At 53.2% G+C, this 13,303-nt stretch overlaps 1 protein-coding gene across 2 annotated transcripts in view; it reads right to left on the reverse strand.

Moving 5' to 3' along the window:
• Positions 1–4,249: 4,249 nt before the first annotated feature.
• The window catches only part of TENT4A (terminal nucleotidyltransferase 4A), a 44,440-nt gene continuing 35,386 nt past the window's right edge, over positions 4,250–13,303 (reverse strand). Inside the window, exons 7-13 of one of the 2 annotated variants that reach the window (XM_028122644.2) lie at positions 12,893–13,106; positions 10,818–10,944; positions 9,737–9,837; positions 8,708–8,880; positions 8,125–8,283; positions 5,955–6,119; positions 4,250–4,465 (exon numbers count right to left, since the gene is read on the reverse strand). In XM_028122644.2, coding sequence (XP_027978445.2) covers positions 4,274–4,465; positions 5,955–6,119; positions 8,125–8,283; positions 8,708–8,880; positions 9,737–9,837; positions 10,818–10,944; positions 12,893–13,106 — 1,131 coding nt within the window. In that variant the 3' untranslated portion in view covers positions 4,250–4,273. Of the gene's footprint in view, positions 4,469–5,954; positions 6,120–8,124; positions 8,284–8,707; positions 8,881–9,736; positions 9,838–10,817; positions 10,945–12,892; positions 13,107–13,303 lie in introns of both variants that reach the window. The other variant, XM_028122642.2, reaches the window with a different exon arrangement.

The following is a 13,303-nucleotide window of genomic DNA, read 5'->3' on the forward strand; positions in this document are numbered from 1 at the left end:
AAGACACTCAGGACTTCAGGAAACACCAGGAGGAAGGCCTCAAATCTGCCTCCTCACACACTTGCTCCCAAACCTCTAAGTGACCCACAGCACCTCTGTACGACCTTTAACACTGTCAGTGCTTTAAACGTCCAGGGTCAGAGGTTATGGACAGAGAGCACAGCGTCTGTAAGAATCCAAGGCGGGTTTATTGACCTTGCCTGGAATTCACGCCAGGGCCTCAAAAGTCATGGGCCTGCCCTGCTCCAGGACCCAGTTATGCTGGGAGACTACGGGGCGTCGGCACCACCAGCTCTGTCCAAGGGCCCTCGTGACAGATCACCTAGGAACTGCCCCACCCCCGGGGGGCCATGGAAACACCACAGCGAAACCTGTTTTCCAGCCATTCTTAGTAAGAATTAGCCCCGAGTGTGGGATGTTCGGGGCTGCTGGCCACTCCCCTTCCTAGATCAGCTTCCCCTGGTCATCTAAGCTACCTAAGGACTGGCAGGGACTTCACAAGTTAGAAAAGCTGAGAATAAACTACACACCCCTGTCAAAATTTCAGATGGATCATCACAGGGTGATTGACACAAAGATGTGTGCACGTGAGCGGCCGTGTCTGCGCTGCGGATGTCACCGCCTCCCACGTGCACCTGCTGCTGGGAGCCCAGGCCCCACACGCCGTGCACGGGAACCCCAGGTACCTCGAACACGGATAAAGATGGGGCATGACCCTGCACAACGTGAAGAGGAAGTCACAGAGACCCGGCCACAAGGGAGCAAATTCGGAATACTAGGACTTCTGGGGAACGGGGATGACTGTGGTGACTGACCTGCAAGTGATCAAACCGAAACTGAGTAGCACGGACGGTGTGAGCCGTGAGCGGCCGCTGGCACCTCTCCACGGCCCAGGGAGGCCCAGGGAACCCCAGGGAACACAGCCTCCTCTCACCTGCCCTGAGCCAGCAGTGGGGCGTGGGGGTCTCCCCCTCCCCGGGGCTCCTGCGGATCGTGCCATTCCGAGAGCTGTGGGCGGCAACCCACAGGGAGCCCGGGGCCATTGCCCTCCCCGCACCCCCCTATCCATCAGCATGGCCTTGCCGGCCCCATCCCACCCGCCCAGGGCCCTCCCGCAGCGGTCATCGCTCACCTGGGCCACCTCAGCACCTGCCTCCAGCCCATTCTCCAATGAGTGGCCATAGGGACGTAGAAACCCTGCGGCTTCCTGTCACGGCTCCCCTCCCTCCAGTCTCTGCTTCTGCACCTGCTTCCAGCCGTCGGGCCTCCTTGCTGTGCCACCAGCGTGCCAGCCCACGGCCTTTGCAGTGGTCCTAGCCATAGACACACCTGTCACTCCGCCTCAAGCCACTGGTCACAGCACTGACATCGGGCACATGAGTTGCTTTCTGAGGTCCTCTGCAGCCTTGTCAGAACATAGGCGCTGTGTGCAGAGGGCCTTGTGTCCTTGGGACAGCACCTGCTTGCAGCCTTCCGGAAACCCTTGTGGAAGGAGCAGATGAATGAGGGCTGTGCCAGGCTCCAGGGTGGAGCATTCTAGCACACCCCCCGCGCCCTGCAGGCCGAGACACGTCGTTCTGTCACTCACTGCACTGCAGGGCTCTTTAGATACCTCCTTAAAAATTCTAATAGGTTACATTTTAAGTTACATTTTGATTGTGTGGCTGTTTAGGATGTGTTCTTCTTAGGGTCAGGATCCTGGGATGGAGCCCAATGCCAGGCTCCCTGCTCAGCGGGGAGCCAGCCTCTCCCTCTGCCCCTCCCCCTGCTCCTGCCCTCGAATTAAAAAAAAAAAAAAAAAGTGATCTACTTCGACTGAAGAGAGATGTAGAAGGAATGGTTTCCCCGGAAAGTGTCATTGGTGCCAAGGGTCACACACCTGGCTTGTGGGATGTGGCGCAGGGCTAGTCAGCGGTGCGAGGACCCCCGCCCCCCCTGCGCCCCTGGCCCAGAACACGGGCGAACACTGTGCTTCAGCTGCCGTTCTTCTGTACACGGCACCGAGACGTCACCTGCATTCTGAAGTTCCCAAACCAATGAGAACCAGATTTCTCACTGCTCTACTTAGAAAGTTCAAGAATACGAAATGGCAGAAGCGGCCCTTCTCTGGAAAGGAAAGCACACACTCCAACACAAACACCAACTGGTTTCCAAAGTTTATTAAAAATCAAAGAATAGAAAAACTTTACATAAAAATATGTCAATTTTAGCTTCCACATTGTTGTCCACACACACAAAAAAATCGAAACATGATATCGTTTTGTTCAACCTGTAGTGCGTGACCACCGTGGTAGCCAGGCCAATTCATCCGGTTCACCATGACGGGGATGGAGCATGGCGCCTGTGTCTGTGAATCGAGCTTTAAAATGCACCCCCACGGGACCCGCGCCCCGCAGTGGTTCCTAAATGTAGGGTGACAGTCAATATTGCTAATGTGTGGAGATTAGTACAGGCCTACTTATCAGTTTTTATAAATATTTCTTTATCAATAGATTCACAATTTAAATATCTTTAAATATTTTTGATAACTTTCGATCATCAAGAACTGCAGACAACATGTGCTACTCTCTTTTGGAAGGCCCCCCAGAGAAGCCGCGGCCGCCAGCCGCGACAGTGCTGGGGGGGGGTGGGGGGGGGCCAGGTCCCGGGGGCAGAGGACGGCCGAGGACACTGGAGGTCCGGCCCGGCCGGGACACCGCCCCCAGACCGCACTCCAGAGCTCCCCGCTCTGCACTTCCATCAGGTGTCATGGTAGATAGTCTCTCGATTCGACCTTCTCCACTAGTGGACTTCAAAGACCAACCTACCTGTAGTGTTCAGGAAGGCCAAAACCCCCCATTTTAAAAACGGGAGGTCAGATGACCTATGAGATGCAACTAACACCAGGACAACTGTGGCGCTCCGAAAACTCAGGGACAGGCAGGATGGGTGTAGGACAGAGGTTGCCATGGCGGACAGCACTTGCATAGTATACCTGGATGCTTCTCAAGTGGGGCACCCGCTGCTCCGGCCCCACCCCGCGCCGGGCTCTCCTGCGATGCGTCACAAACACTCCCCACGGTGCACTGAGCAGCTCAAGTACTTCTCGTAGATTTGCTCTTAACAGAACGAATGCATACCGCTATACAGATTCCTCCACGGAATCAACATAATTCCTTTCTCCACATTCCTAAAACTGGGTGCCCTCGTCCGTACTGATATTCACCGGACCCATCCTGACAGGCTATGTGACTAAAACGGACTGAAGCACTTCAGATTTTTTTTTTTTTTTTTTTTTTTTTTTTTTTTAAGATTTTATAACGTGACAACCCTTTCTCCCCTTAGAAAGTTTTACTTCTGGCACTTTAAATGCTGGATTTGTCGTCTACTTTAAAAGAACCGAAAACCGAAACATTAAAGCTCTGCGGTCAGAGCGAGACAACAGGCCGGACGGCAGGGCCGGCGGGCAGCTGGTCAGAAGGCTCAGGAGCCGAGCCCCTGCAGGGAAGCGCGGGGCCGCTCGGCTCCCCCGCCACGGACGGAGAGGCCTCGTGTCTGACCCAAAGGAAAACACAAAAATAAAACCCCGAGCCCCTCAATCACGGTGTTGGTAGCAGTGCTCCTCAGACAACCAGCCGACACGATGAACCCAACTTAGAAAATGCGACTCGGGAAAGGACCTAAGCTTGTTTAAAAAACCTCCTCCCTTAAATATAACTTATGTGAAAATATGAATTAAATAAAAATATCTGAGTTATTGCACAAATCATAAGTTTTCAATATTTACATAGAAAAACAGTTCTGAAATTTGAAACAAAAGGTGAGGGCAGTGACACAATGGCGACCTCCCAACCCTACCCGCTGGGGAAGGAACGAGAACGGGGGCTGATCTCTGTTGCTCTGGCAGACACGCCACGCAAACACCCCAACCGCGAAGGACCCAGACGGGCTGCCGAGAAGTGCCACGGCCGGCGTCGCGTCCATCCCCGCAGTCCCTGGCCCAGACCTGCTCCGTCCGGCACTGGAGGGAAGGATCCCAGGAAGGCAGACACAGCGTCCACGTTTAATAAGGCTTCACAGATGAGCACAAGGAGCTGTTCTTGAAGATGGACGTGACCACCACACAAGGAACATGCAGAGTGATCAGCGGCGGGCGGTCCGCGGGGCCCAGGCCGACGTGCTGGATGCTGGTCTCAGTTCCGGGCTGGGCGCCGAGGCCACCCGGCGCGAGTCTGTGCAAGAGCGGGGGGGGGGGCGGGGGGGGGGGCGGGCCGGGAGGCGCCATCAGGGGCTATTATCTGCTCAGGCTGACGGGCAGGCTGTCTCTCGTATGTGTGTGTTTTTTCCTCCTCCAGCCGGTGCGGTTGTACTGGTGGTGTCCCCGGTTGCCCACGGGGGGCCGCACGCCTCCACTGCCCACAGAGCTGTACGTGCCAGGCTGGCTGTGGCTGTGCGAGCCTTTCATGGACAGCTTCATGCCGCTGTGCTGCTGGAGAGACAGAGAGACGCAACGTGGGAGGCTGCCCCGGAGACCCCAGACACCGCTGCTGTGGGGCCCAGTCGGGGGCAGCGCACCACCCCCCCACCGGAGACCGGGCCCGAGGACAGTGAAAGCGCACAAAGGCTGCACGCCACTGCCATGTGCAGTGTCCACGTGACCGTGAGCAGGAAGGAGCAGAGAGAGCCATGCTTCCATGTCACAGTGACCACTACACCTGGGAGACAGACAGGCCGCCCCCCACCCCCGAGGATCAGAGCACGCACACACACACGCACATTCACATCCGAAGACATGAGCATCACACTTCTAACTGGTCTATGCGTCCACGAACAAAGAGGGGCCCTGGTTTTCTTTCCCCCACCGCAGCTGTGACATTCTGCAAACACAAGCAGGAGTTCCATGGCCCAGCAGGCTGGCGCTCGAGCTCCCGGGGGCTGGGGAGGACACTGTATGCGCCGGGGCTCCTGTGCCCACAGCCCCACGCGAGGCAGGCCAGCAGAAAACACAGCCACTTTCAGGAAGCATGCAAACAAGCAGCACAGGGGGACTGAGAGGGAAAGCCAAAATGCGATTAATGAGGTGCTTTCCCCTTCGAGAAGTCATTGCTCCCCCGTGAGTACTTCCCGCAGGCCAACGTGAGACACCTGGAGTGCACGGAAGACCCCATCATGCCTGGAGGGGCGACCCCAAGGAGGAACTCTCTATTACATAGCTCCAAATAAATATAACAATCCGACCTTAATGACGCAGCTTCAGAGAACCAACCCTTAAGCACTGAAAATTTACTGGCAAAATATGATCAGATAAGCAACAGAGGAGCTGACTGAGTCATCGAGGGGGTGTCCCCAATATCGCCAGAGCCCAAGGGAAAACACCTGCCTTCAGACACTGCACCTTGACCCCTATAGGCAGACGTCCGTCACAGCCCTCAGAAACATTCCAGCCCTACAAGGGCACAGGGAATGAATACCGACCTGCTTTCCTACCACCGAACAGTTTCTCACGTACGGAATCTGGACTTAAGAGAAGCCACAGGGGCACCAACCAGCGCATTCACAGGGACCCCACTGGAACCGAGAAAGCAAACCCCATGCAGGCCCCCCCCTGCCCCAGGTCACACCGGCATCTGTTCCTGATGGTATCATCTGGTTCTTGAAAACCAAAGTATTTGGCATATAAATTAATTCAACAGATAAATGGGAAACAAAATATTTTTCACTTTGAATCTTATTTCCAACTTCAGTTTTATGCTAACAAGTTCAATGAAAGAATGAAGACAGATGCTTAAACTATATTATATTTGAAAATAACACTTTTAAAGTTTCAGTCACCACAAAGAAAAGCAAACATGAAGCTGAATGATGAGAAAAGAAATTCCGTTTTAAACCACATCCCTGTGGAACCCTGTCTCTGGTGGAAAGAGCAGGAAGCCCTGGGCTCCGGGCACCAGGCCCCGGCCAGGGGGGAGGCCTACCTTGTGATACAGGTGAGGGCTTGAGAGCGGGTTGGGAGATGCGGACGGAATGGCCGCGGAAGACATGTGATGAACAGCTTTCAACGCCGGAGTTCCTTCAACGCCAACTTGTCTGCACGGGACGGGGGCCGCCCCCAGGGTCGGTGGAGGTATCGTAAACCTGGTCTAGGAACACACCGACCAGAGACTTCCATGAGGCACCAGGCCGACAGAGGTCACCAGTTCTCATGCTGAGCCCGAGAAGGGAGGGCGCTGCTTTGGAACAGCCATTTGCAAATAGGCTCATTCACATAGTTTGTGTTTTACTATAACCCAACAGGATTTGTTTTGCATCAGAAATATTCTACATTCTGAAACAGCAACTACAAAAGAAAGTATGCCCAGTAGCCCAAGTCATAAAATCTCGTTATTCATTGAAGACGAAGCAACAACTCAACAAATCTGTCCTCAGAGTAACACCTGTCCTTCGACCCAGGATGGGAGGCCCGACGCTGGTCCAAGCGATGGCCTGTGGAGGGATGCTGGCCCGCAGAGGTGTGCTGGGGAAGGCTGGCCTCCTCCCTGCTCCCCCTGCCCCTCTGGTCCCTGGACTACTTGTATTTCTGCATCACAGGGGTGCCAATGGGAACCTCTCTCAGACCTCCAAGAACTGCACTGCTCACATCGAGGAATCCTATGCATCTGCCCCGCTGGAGACTGACTGTAGTCCTCTACCCCGAGGCAGTGGATGGAACAGGAGCTGGGGTCTGTCTCCCAGATGGTGCTCCAGAGCACATGCAGAGCCTTCCTTACGCTTTACCAAAGGTCATCACCGGGGGCTGGAGCACACTCAGACCCTCTCCTCAGTGGGGCCTGTGCTCCCCTGGGGGCACGTGTCCCCGGGGTCTGCCAGACTCACGTCCCCGGCTCTCAGGGCCCACTTCATCCCGAGCGGGGCACTTCATCAGCCCGTGAGCTTCCCTGGAGAGAGTGCTCGTGATGTGTACAGGCGGTTACTGAGTTGCTCCAGTAGAAGTCAGGTTTGCAGTTTAGAAATAAAACAAGAAAGTGGGCCTTGAGCCTTGGCTTAAAATGTGAACGATCTTAGCTTCAGCCTCAACTTCTGTTAGCAAAGTGAACAGACGAGACCAGGGCACCAGCAGCGGCCTGCGACCTGTCCCCAGAACATCCTGGACTTCCTGCCAAAACCACACACTGCATCAGCTGGACCACTGCGTGGCGGCCACGCTGGCTCTCAGGGGACCTGAGCCCCCGGGTGAGGTTAGGACCAATGACGGATTGGGGGACACTGCAGCCAAGTGCCTCAGCATCGTGCCCTCAGGCAGGACCCACAAGTGTCTGGTGGGGCTGTTCTGCCTGCCATTGCCGCCAGTGCATGACAGGGGCGCACTGCGCTCCACCCTCCCCACGGCCCAGGGCAGAGAGCCAGACGACAGACAGATGAGTCCACGTGTCTGCACATGCCCACGTCTCTATGCTCAAATCACAGCCCTCACTGCAGAGAGGACCTTCCTTTAAAGGGGAATTAATGCGATGGGTTTTTACAAATACGTGTTCAGTTGTGTGTAACTGTCAAATGGATACCAAACTGAATATTTTTGAAATTATCTTTCAGGCTTCTAATTTCATCTAATCTAAAAAAACAACCAACAGAGGACATATTCTAACAGAAAAAGCTCTACAAATACTGCCTAAAAATAACGTGAGAAAGTCAAAGTTTATACTAAAACTTCTTAAGAGTGTAAATGGGGTGATTCTGAGAGGAAGCAGGGACGGTGGTCCCTTTGCGCCCAGGCGGCGGTAAGCACCAGAGTCCAAATGACGCAGGCCCAGGACCACAGTCTCAGGCTGGGTGTCAGTCATTTTCAGACAGACGCTCAACCTGGACCTTGTCTAAAGCCCCCTCGGTGCTCGATGGCCAGGAGTCCCCTTGCTGCACACATCACACAGGGTGGGCCCCGAGGACACGGTCTTCTATAGAATGACAGGAGTTACATTCTATCCGTCCACAAAGGACAAGGATGTCCTACAAGATAGAAGTGTACCTTCCAGAGACTTCCGAAGACCTGTTTCTAATTCCAAAGTGCCAGCCGCTGCTAGAGTACCTGCAGCAGCTCAGACGTGGTTCCCAGGGGCCCGGCTGTGGGAAGGGTGCCAACCGGCTGCATACCTGAGTGTTAGTCGTCATGACCAACGTTCTGGAAGGAGCGGACTGAGCTTTGCCGCTCGGCACGGGCAAGGCGGTGGGTAGGCTGGCCAGCAAAGGAGTAGGTGCCTGCAGACTGAACTGGTAAACGTTGGGCGTTGTGCAGGGCGGCGTGTCAGAATCCTATGTAGAAAAGACAACAAGGACGGCCGTAGAGAGGCACACCGCTTCTCGGCGACGGAAGCAGGACCCGTGGTGCGGCCAGCCACAGATGGGCTCGAGCGCAACGGCCCGATCTGCCGAGCCGCCCGCCCTCCCTTCAAGTCCTCTCAGAACCGAAGAAAGTTCCGGTCACACGGGACAGACACCTCACTTAAATGTTTCCTCCCCACACAAGCATCTAAAACGCTTTTGAGGATGTCCGCTACAGCTGGGCCATGAGCGGCAGGCCTGGGGTCCCCGACTGCCGGCGGAGGCTCATGGCAGAGCGGGGAGCCCTCGGGGCCATCCTGGGGTGGCGGCACAGACACACACGGAAGGGAGAGGAATCCCGGGCTGGCGGAGGCTAAACACCCCGCCACAGACGATCCCCTGCAGGCACACTCACAATGTCACTCCCGGAAAGTGAAGACACAGAGGAGGCGGACGAGCCGGACGAGAGTAGCTGGGGGCTGGGCAGAGACAAGGTCAGGCGCTGGCTGTAGGGGGACTCTGGGTCTCGGCGCTGGGGCGGATCCCCATCACATGAATTTATTCGCTCCTTTATCTTAATTCTGTTGTCTGTGGGAGCAACACAGCCTGGCTGAGCCACTTAGTAAGAGGATGGAAGCTCACACCCCACCACACAGCCTCCAGCCACAGGTGCCACCCAGCCTTGACATGTTGCTAACGAGACTCACAAACTAATTTCTCATTTTACTTAATTTACTTAATTTTTTTAAATTATGGTTTCAGTTATTAGACAACATTAAAATATGTCTGGAACGACTTGGATGTGTGAACAGGTTTCTACTGTAAATCTTACGGAATCTAAACACAGAGCGCGCGTCTCTGGGGAGGCTGGGGCAGGGTGAGCTGCCAGTACCCACCGGGTCTCAAGGGTACAGCACCAGCCCGGGGCCAGAATCTCTCCGAGACTCTTCATAGTGATTACATGACGACATGTTACTATAAATACTACGCTGAATAAAGTACATTATTAAATGGAACTTCAGGGGCGCCGGGGTGGCTCAGTCGTTAAGCATCTGCCTTCGGCTCAGGTCATGATCCCAGGGTCCTGGGATCGAGCCCCACATCGGGCTCCCTGCTCAGCGGGAAGCCTGCTTCTCCCTCCCCCACTCCCCCTGGCTTGTGTCCCCTCTCTGTCTGTCAAATAAATCAAATCTTTTAAAAAATAAATAAATAAATGGAACTTCACCTGTTTCTTTTCACATTTTTAATGCACTTACTAGAAGAAACTTTAAAGGTCTGTGTGTGGCATGCATTGTATTCCTGCTGGCCTAAATCTCACCGCTGTAAACTCTTACAGAAAATGAGGTGTTTCCTCAGTGGGAACAATTAGCACCGAGGGACAAAGAGACACTCCTGCTTCAAGGCGTCAGAAGTTTAAGAGTAACGTGACTGGACGAGCTCTCACCAAGCTCGGGCGCTGGGGGGGCCTTGCCGCCCCACTTCTCCTTGATCCACCTCCGGTAGTCGATCACTTCCTGAGTCACTTTGATGATTCTTCCTAGAGTACTGCAAAGGGACACCACGGGGAATCAGCGTACTGCAGAGTGACGTCGGGGGCCACAAACCCTGCAGACTAGCTATTTTATATTTTTAATAACATATCACTTTGCCAAGTGAAAGACAGAGGAAGAAAGCTAAAATAATTTTATGAATTGTGTTATGATTTCCGATGCTTGAGCCCAAACGTGCTCTGAGATCACAGTATCGAAAAAGTGAGTTCACTTATGTAGACACCCTTGAACCTACAGCTAGCTACTACAAAAGACTGTTTCAACCCAGTGCCTAAGCAGGGGAGCACCCCTGCCCTGGCCCAGCACGCACGAAGGTCTGGCACAAGCAGACGGCACCAAGACTCTAAGCACCCAGCACAGGGCCAAAGCCCTGCCAGAAGGCACCGTGAGCGGGCAGAGGCGCAGAACCCACGGCAAGCCAATCAGCACCGGCGCCAGGCCTCAGAGCCCCCGTGCCACAGCGCTGTTCCTTCCTTCCACTGCCCCTTCACCCCCTCCCTCCACCCCCAATCCCACCGCCTCCCAACCACTCAGAAAAGTATTTCTCTCTACCAGTAAAAGCGTACACTGCAAAAGTGTGCTGAAATGCAGAATGAGGGGTGAGTTTGCAGAAGAGAGGGAGGGGGGAGGCCCGTGGACCCCCAGGCACACTCCCTTCGAGCTCAGCATGTGCATTTTGAGGACAGCCTGAAGAGAAAGCATCACATTCCAAAGTGTGAAAAGGCCAGAAATCAGTTCCCCAAAATAAAATGCCCTGAAGAAACTGTCAACTCCCCAAATACGAAATTTTCACAGTGCTCAGCCACGGATGAACCCAACGTGGTCCTCCTCATAATTTCAAGTTCTACTAGACTGCGCCGGCATACCCATTAAGAAACCTCACGGAAGCCAAGGACAGAGGCCAGCGGTGCCTGCCGCAGGGAGCTGCCAGGCCAAGGCTGTGAGCCCAGGACAGTGACGCGTGACTTGTGTTACCTTTCAGAGTCTCTGTTGGGATAGGACCTCGCGAGGGGCGACACAGCGTGACTGAGAACAATGTAGGCGTAGTCAAACACCTGCTTCACCTGCATGGCCCCGTACGAACTGCGGCCAACATCGTTTCCTGAAACAGAAAGGTGGCTGTAGGACCCTGCCAACAGCGGGCCCTTTATCCGGACGCGCATGATCGTGTCACGTCAGGTCTTCCGCAGCAGGCCCTCACCACGGACACACTCCCGGACCACACCAGCAGAGCCACAGCGGGCGCGTGCAAGCACACTGCTCATCACCCGCGCCCGTCCCACGACAGGCACGGGCCGAAGGGCCTGACCTGCAGCCTCAGATCCGGGGCCACCTCCGTGAGATGTCATTCACAGAGACAGAGTGACAGTCCACGAAGAAGTCCAGTGACTCCCCAGGTGGCACCCACCCCACAGAGCCGAGGCAGCGGCTTCAGTCAGACCGCAGCCGTGCTGACAGAGCATGCGCTGTGGCGGGCACCCGGACCAGGCACGCCGCAGTTCAGTCAGCACCTGCGGGACCTGCAGGAAGCAAGTCCTTCAAGGTAGAAGGGGCCAGGTCTCCCCTCTCCAGTTTTAAGGACCAGACGGTGGCAGATCAGATGAAACCATCAATGAAGTCACCAAGTGAGCCACAGTCAAGGAACTTAACTTTTAATAACAGCACAGTTTGGAGTTTTAATTCACATGTACTCATTCTTCACAATGCAAGTAAGCAGTATGTTTTAGGAGCCATTCTAAGTATTGGAATTTTCTTCTTCAAGTTGGATAATATATCCAGTGATAATGCAGGCTTTCATTTCAAGTACATTTAAACAGACATCAAAGACACTGGAAATCCCTGCAATTTAACTGATCGAACACAGATGTGAAAATATGTTCCTCTGCTGCCGGGAAAAGCCATACTGAAAAAGCATGGAATCAGTCCTGTCATATGTAAACAACAGAACAGTCAGCAGGCTTCCTGTCACAGGGTTTTTAAGAAGTGAATTTCACACTCCAGCAGCCATGAAACGAAATAAGAAAATCATTAAATTTGAGGACATTAAAAAATATATATAGGAACTGAGTAACAAAAGACACCAAATACAGATGCAATGGGACAAACTAGGGAGAAAAAAAAGTACAGCATGATGACAAAGAAGAGGCAGGATCTCACAAAGTCACTAGGAACACAGCCCGGCAGACAGATGGACAAAGCACGTGAACGTGCACAACAGGAAGAGGGGGCAGTGTACCTGGAGCGGACTTTCTCCACCACCTGTCACCTGTCCGTCACTGACTTTATCACCAACAGTAACAACAGTGTCTCATCTAATAGATGCTCAATAAACATTTGTGGAATCGATAAATAAAAATTTGCTTTACCTCACTCATCATTAAAGAAATGCAAACTCAATGCACATGTAAGTTGCGTGTTCCATCAGATCGGCAGAGATTGGACTGTCCCTAACAGAAGGGGGAACGAGCACCCTTCACTATGCTCAAGGGAATAAAACCGGGGAAACCGGACGCCACCTCGGATGGTCAATGCAGCAATCCTCACAGTGGAACACACCTTACACACACAGGGAAGGGTTCTAGGATTTGTTAATTAAAAACACAAGTCGCACAATGGTTTGAATTACGTGATCTGCTTAATTAATAAGCTTGCAATAAATATTAATATCCGTGTAGGAAAAAAATGGAGAAATACACACCAGAATGGAAGGGGGTTGTGGCACACTTTGCTTTTCTATGTGACATACTTCTTGGAAGTGAATGGTTTGTGATGAATATGTAACAAATACTTTCCCAATCAGAAAACATAAACTTTTTTTCCTTAATTTTCACTTTCTACATTTATCTGGTAAATTACAGAATGTAAACACATTCCAATTTTATAAGAAGTGAATTAGATGGCATTAAAGACAGACTTCTGAAGGTGTCCCCATTACCTGTCAGGACAGAGGGGCCACCCTTGGCTGCAGGGGCTGCAGACGCCGCCCACTCCTTACTGCGGGCGCCAGCCACGCTCCCAGGCTCACGGCCAGTGAGGAGCAAGGCACTTACCAGGTAGGAGAGGGTCCTCAATGCACAGCATTGATGGTCTGTACCCACTGGTCATGGCTTTCATGATCTCTTCTTTGGCGATATAGGCACCTCCTTCTTTTATTCTAATACCAGTTTTCAAGTAATTAAAATTTCTTCCGTAGAGTTCAAAAAATTCTACAAGAAGCATTCCAAGGTTTTCATCAGCTCTCCGGGCATCAATTCTCGGATGCAACTGTAAAAGCAACAGATCCACCATTTGGATTCAAGTCATTTTCTACAGAAGACCGCATGCAATGAAGTCCGCTACCTCGTGGTCTCTCCAAGGACACACTATCAGTGACAGCTGCTCACACACCAACTCCAGGAGGATGCTCCGGGTGGCGGGGGGGGGGGGGCACCAACAGAGCCTGGATAGCCTTTGTCAATACA

Source organism: Eumetopias jubatus, unplaced genomic scaffold, assembly GCF_037043125.1.
Source record: "Eumetopias jubatus isolate StellerSeaLion01/CBP00866 unplaced genomic scaffold, mEumJub1_p1.0 scaffold_5, whole genome shotgun sequence".
Taxonomy (NCBI): Eukaryota; Metazoa; Chordata; class Mammalia; order Carnivora; family Otariidae; genus Eumetopias; species Eumetopias jubatus.